At 46.5% G+C, this 6,796-nt stretch overlaps 1 protein-coding gene across 1 annotated transcript in view; it reads right to left on the reverse strand.

Moving 5' to 3' along the window:
- The window catches only part of LOC112078939 (disco-interacting protein 2 homolog A), a gene marked incomplete at both ends in the record, with an annotated part of 16,023 nt that extends 12,394 nt beyond the window's left edge, over positions 1–3,629 (reverse strand). The window contains 2 exons of the mRNA XM_024145039.2: positions 3,099–3,229; positions 3,520–3,629. Coding sequence (XP_024000807.2) covers positions 3,099–3,229; positions 3,520–3,629 — 241 coding nt within the window. The remainder of the gene's footprint in view (positions 1–3,098; positions 3,230–3,519) is intronic.
- Between the last annotated feature and the right edge of the window lie 3,167 nt (positions 3,630–6,796).

Below are 6,796 nucleotides of genomic sequence, written 5' to 3' on the forward strand. Positions count from 1 at the left end.
AGGCATAGTAGCTAGAAGCAAGTAGGGAAGGTACAGCACCATCGCGTTCCATAGATTAACGTGTCCAAGGGACATAGGGCTAGCTTGGATAACGGTCACAAGATTAGTAGCTGGAATTTAGTAAAAAGGATAGAGATAGGTAAAAGGGCTGTTAGGGTAAGGTTCAGTGTCATGTATTATTTTGTTGTGTTATATTGAAAGGTGTATAGTGGGAGTGGGAGTTGGGTTGCATATTTTATTTTATGATTGTGGAGTTGAAAGAAATATCTATGTATAACGTTAATCTATTTTGTGAAAATGAATGTTGACCTGCGAGACGTGTGCGACGGCTAGGGAGACACAAGGTTTTAGTTTAGGAGAAGGTGGTATAGAGTGATATAAGAGACGGCTCTCCACTTAGTGCGAATAGTAGAAGATAAGATAAAGTTAAAGGCTCAAAAGGGATATTATATGCTGATGCTGGATATACGGGCTCCACAGCGAATAGATAGTGGATAAAGGCTATTCCAACGGACATAGCTAAACTGATAACGGCTCACAGCATCAGGATACGTTCAGACTAGCTGGATAAAGGCTCCAAAGGAATAAGGTATTTACAGTTTTTTTGGTGCAAGAATTTAAAAAAATTTTTGTGCTTTCTCATTATGGGGTATTGTGTGTAGGTTGATGGAGGAAAAAGTATATTTAATATTCCATTGTAGAATAGGCTGTTAATGTAAAAAAGGTGGAAAAGTGAAGAGGTTCTGAATACTTTCTGAAACACGTCATCTCACACGAGACAAAATATCTCCCTCTATTTTTTGTAGTCATTAGATAATGGTGGTTGAACAGAACAATTATCGTCTATAACCAGATATCATCTAATCGTTCTATGTCGCACTCACCTGCAGACAGACGGCATGTTGACCTGCAGCGAACGTGGTGCTGAAGGCTCGAGGAGACAAACCCAGGTTTTAAAGATCTTAGAGAAGGAGACTGTAGGTGATACGAGGACGCCTCCGCTAAACATACAGGTCCTAACACACGACAGGTTTTATGTTACGCAACATACGAACAGCAAACAACACACACACCACGAAACCCACGACCACAACACACACAATCACACACACACACACATGTCGGCACACACAGCATCCCACACACACACACACACAGGGGGAAGAGAAAGAAAAGGAAGTATCATGCAGGGCAGTGTGTGTGGTGTGTGTGCGTCATGCGTGAGTGTGTGTGGTGTGTTTGCTGCCTGAGTGGTGTGTGTATCACTACGCGTAGTGTCTCAGTCTGTGTTCCAGGCCCTTGGTACACATCTCCATGACGAGTAGGAGCAGCAGAATAGTGTGATTCTGACTTTATACTTGGCTGACAGCTGCAAACCACAGAGAACATTACTGTCAACTCTAGAGGAGGAACCAGGATCGACTGGTGGCGAGATGTATAACTAGAGAGAGACAGAGAGAGACAGGTTTGTTCAACTCTAGAGAGGGACGAGAGGATCGAACTGGTGGCCAGAGTATACACTAGAGAGGAGACGAGAGAACCAGTATATTGTCCAACCTGGCTGAGGGGAACCAGGATCGACTGGTGGCAGAGTTATCACTAGAGAGAGACAGAGAGAGACCAGGTTATTGTTTCAACCTTAAGAGTGAACAGGATCGACTGTTGGCCAGAGTATAACATAGAGAGAGAGAGAGAGAGACCAGGTTTATTGTTCACTCTAGAGGAGGAACCAGGATCGACTGGTGGCAGAGTATAATTAGAGAGAGACAGAGAGAGGAGACCAGGTTATTGTTCACTCTAGAGGAGGAACCAGGATCGATGGTGGCCAGAGTATACATAGAGAGAGACAGAGAGAGACAGGTTATGTATTAGGTTCAATCTAACCAGGATGACTGGGGCCACAGTATACCTGAGAGAGACAGAGAGAGAGAGACCAGGTTATTTGTTCAACCTAGAGGAAACCAGATCGACTGGTGGCCAGAGTATACACTAAGAGAGAGACAGAGAGAGAGAGACCAGGTATAGTTGTTCAACTCTCCTAGAGGAGAACCAGGAATCGACTGAGGGAGAGTATACACTGAGAGGAGACAGAGAGGAGGAGACCGGTTTATTTGTTCAACTCTAGAGGGGAACCAGGACTGACTGTGGCCAGAGATACACATGGAGAGACGAGAGAGACAGAGAGGCAGACAGGTTATTGTTCACTCTAGAGGAGGAACCAGATCGACTGGTGGCCAGAGTATACATGGAGAGAGACAGAGAGAGAGAAGACAGGTTATTGTTCAACTCTAGAGGAGGAACCAGGATCGACTGGTGAGAGTAGTAACACTAGAGAGAGACAGAGAGAGAGAGACCAGGTTATTGTTCAACTCTAGAGGAGGACCAGGATCGACTGGTGGCCAGAGTATCACACTAGAGAAGAGACGAGAGAGAGAGACCAGGTTATTGTTCTCATCCTCTAGAGGAACCAGGAGACTGGTGGCCAGAGTATTACACTAAGAGAGAGACAGAGAGAGAGACGGGTTATTGTTCAACTCTAGAGGAAGACAGATCTGGGTGGCAGAGTATCACTAGAGAGAGACATAGAGAGAGCCAGGTTATTGTCAACTCTAGAGGAGCAGAATCGACTGGGACCAGAGTAATACACTAGAGAGAGACAGAGAGAGAGAGACCAGGTTATTGTTCAACTCTAGAGGAAAACAGAATCGACTGGTGGCCAGAGTATCACAACTAGAGAGAGACAGAGAGAGGAGACCAGGTTATTGTTCAACTCTAGAGGAACCAAGACGTGGAGGCAGAGTATACACTAGAGAGAGACAGAGACAGAGAGAGACAGGTTATTGTTCAACTCTAGGGAACCAGAATCGACTGGAGTGCAGAGTATACTAGAGAGACAGAGAAGAGAGACCAGTGTATTGTTCACTCTAGAGAGCAAGATCGACTGGAGGACAGAGTATACACTAGAGAGAGACAGAGAGACAGAGAAGACAGGTTATTGTTAACTCTAGAGGAACCAGGATCTCCCAGCTACACCACATGAGCACTAACTGTGCTAGTTTAGTCCCAAAATATTGCTATGTACTGTACATGTCCTTTACCTGCTGAGGCACCAGAGAGCCAAGCCCAGGCCGCAGTAGGGGTCCAGACAGATGGCTATCTGGCGGGACGGGTACAGCTCACACTGCAGCTTGATGGAGCGACACAAGGCACTGGTGGCAGCATGGGACATCTGGAGGAAGAGATAACAGAACGACTGTCTAGTGGCACACTACAGTCTCTCTGGTATTACCGTTCAAACAGTGTACAGTATGGGCAGTACACAGTCTGTGTTCCCAGGTCCCTCTAACCCTGCAGCAGAATAACTACTGTAGGTTGTAGGTCAGACCTTGACTCCAGACAGGATGCCGATGGTGGACACACTGAAGTCCAGGTACAGTCAGGGGTTAGTTTACCTTGACTCCAGACAGGATGCCGATGGTGGACACACTGAAGTCCAGGTACAGTCAGGGGTTAGTTTACCTTGACTCCAGCCAGGATGCCCATGGTGGACACACTGAAGTCCAGGTATGCCAGCATCTCTGGGGTGGGAGGTTTGTAGACCTGAAGCCTCTTCGTCCTGGGGAGGTCGTCTGGGGAGAATAACAACAGGTTTGGAGGGATGGATTTTACACACAGTCCTGAGCAGCATGTAACAATGGCGCCGGAGAAGAAGGCTGATGTTTTACGTGCCCCCAACCAATTATCTTTTTTTGTTTGTTTATTTGCGTTATTTTGTACATAATGTTGCCGCTACCATCTCTWATGACCGAAAATAACTTCTGGACATCAGGACTGCGATTACTCACCACGGACTGGCAGAATCCTTATTTTCCTTTAACAAGTCTGACGAGCCCGACACGAATGATACACTGCTTTCCCGGGAACAGGCCCAGATTCCCGTGATTTGCGTGAAGAGGCGGCAGAGAAAAAGGGGCCACAGTGCGGGCTCCCTTTTGAGAATWCGTAGGCGATTGAATAAACCCCCACTTCCTTCCTTTCTGCTAGAAAACGTGCAATCTTTGGAGAATTACCAAAGGGACATTCAAAACTGTAACATCTTATCCTTCACGGAGTCGTGGCTGAACGACGACAATATCAACATACATACAGCTGGCTGGTTATAAGATGTACCGGCAGGATAGAACAGCGGCGTCTGGGGGCGGCAAACTATGTATTTTTGTAAATAACAGCTGGTGCACGATATCTAAGGAAGTCTCGAGCTATTGCTCGCCTGAGGTAGAGTATCTCATGATAAGCTGTAGACCACACTACCTACCTAGAGAGTTCTCATCTGTATTTTTCGTTGAGGTTTACATATCACCACAGTCAGAGGCTGGCACTAATACAGCATTGAATGAGCTGTATTCTGCCATAAGCTAACAAGAAACAGCTCACCCAGAGGCGGTGCAAATAGTAGCCGGGGACTTTAATGCAGGGAAACTTAAATCCGTTTTACCAAATTTCTATCAGCATGTTAAAATGTGCAACCAGAGAGGGAAAAAAAACTCTGGACCACCTATACTACACACACAGAGATGCATACAAAGCTCTCCCTCGCCATCCATTTGGCAAATCTGACCATAACTCTATCCTCCTGATTCCTGCGTACAAGCAAAAGTTAAAGCAGGAAGCACCAGTGACTAGATCAATAAAAAAAGTGGACTGATGAAGCAGATGTTTTGCTAGCACAGACTGGAATATGTTCTGAGATTCCACAGATGGCATTGAGGAATACACCACATCAGTCACTGGCTTCATCAATAAGTGCATTGATAACATCGTCCCCACAGTGACCGTACGTACATACCCCAACCAGAAGCCATGGATTACAGGCAACATCCGTAYTGAGCTAAAGGCTWGAACTGCTGCTTTCAAGGAGCGGGACTCTAACCCAGAAGCTTATAAGAAATCCCGCTACGCCCTCCGACGAACCATCAAACAGGAAAAGCATCATTACAGGACTAAGATCGAATTGTACTACACCGGCTCTGACTCTCGTCGGATGTGGCAGGGCTTGCAAACCATTACAGACTACAAAGGGAAGCACAGCCGAGAGCTGCCCAGTGACACGAGCCTACCAGAAGAGCTAAACGCTCGCTTCTACGCTCGCTTCGAAGCAAATACTGAACGAGACATGAGAGCCTAGCTGTTCCGAAGACTGGTGATGACGCTTCTGCATGCGATTGAGTAAGCCTTTAAACGCTTTACATTCACAAGGCCGCAGGGCGACGGTTACCAGGACGTGCACTGCGAGCATGCGCTGACCAACTGCAAGTGTCTTCACTGACTTTCAACTCTCCTGTCCGAGTCTGTATACCAACATGTTTTAAGCACACCATCGTTGTCTGTGCCCAAGAAACTAAGGTACTGCCTAAATGACTACGACCCGTAGGATCCATCTCTAGCCCATGAAGTGCCAAATTACCAGATAACCACTACAATTTGCATACGGCCGCCAAAGACTGATGCATCTCTTTTGCACTCATCATGACCCTTTCCACTGCGAAATAAAGGGCCAGTATGTGAGGAATGCTATTCATTGACTACAGCTCAGCGTTCACACATGTACCCTCAAAGCTCCATCACTAAGCTAAGGACTGGGCTAAACACTCTCCTGGCTGCAACTGGATCTGAGTTTGCCATGAGGGCCCCCAGGGGATTACAGGGTAGTAGCAACCATCCAGCCACATTCCTGATCTTCACCAGGGGCCTCTCGGGGTGGCGTGCTCAGTCCCTCCTGATCCTGATTCACATCATGACTGCACGGACTGGCACACTCCAAACATATTAGTTGCCAATTGACAACAGTGTGATAAAAGGCTGGTCCGATCAAACGACGAGACACGGAGGAGGTGAGACTGGCTACGTGTGTGCCAGGACAAAACCCTCTCATCACGTGATAAAACAAGTGATGACGTGGATGCGGACAAGAGGACTAGCAGCCCCATACTCAAATGAGCGGGGCTACGTGGACAGGTTGAGAGCTGTCAATCCTTGGCGACACAATGTACACAAACTAACATGGTCCAAAGCACCAAGACAGTCATAGAAGAAAGAACGACAAACACTAATTCCCCTCAGGAGAAGAAAGATATGGATGAGTCCTCAGATTCTAAAAGGTTCTACACGCGTGCGAACCATGAGAGCGATCCTGATGGTTGCATCAAGAGCCTGGTATGGCAACTGCTACGGCCTGACGTGCAAGGCATTCCAGAGATGTGAGTGGCGAATGGCCCAAGACTTAATGGGGTAAGCTTCCTGCCATTCAGGACCATCTATACAGGGCGGTGGTCAGGGAAGGCGCTAGAAAAATTGTCAAAGATCCAGCCATCCTAGTCAAATAGACTGTTCCTCTCTCCTAGCTCACAACGGCAAGCAGTACTGGAGATGCCGACAGTTAGGTCAAGAGGTTTCATAAAAACAGCTTCTCATCCACAAAGCAGTAAGACTCCTTGAACATCTAATCAATGGCTCACCAAGACTATTTGTTATTGCCCCCGCCAATCTCTTACGCTGCTGCTAACTCAGTTATCTATGCATAGTCACTTTTAATGATCTACACTACATGTACATATTACTAACTAACAGTCGCCCCGCACTTGACGTGTAACGGTACAACCTGTATAGAGTTCCACATTGACGCTGTAAACGGTACACCTCTGTTATATAGTCTCGCTATTGTTATTTTACTGCTATTTAATTACTTGTTACTTTATTTCTTATTATCTGTATTTTTTTGTTTGGTTGGCTTTCGTAA

Source organism: Salvelinus sp. IW2-2015, unplaced genomic scaffold (genome assembly GCF_002910315.2).
Source record: "Salvelinus sp. IW2-2015 unplaced genomic scaffold, ASM291031v2 Un_scaffold6554, whole genome shotgun sequence".
Lineage (NCBI taxonomy): Eukaryota > Metazoa > Chordata > Actinopteri > Salmoniformes > Salmonidae > Salvelinus > Salvelinus sp. IW2-2015.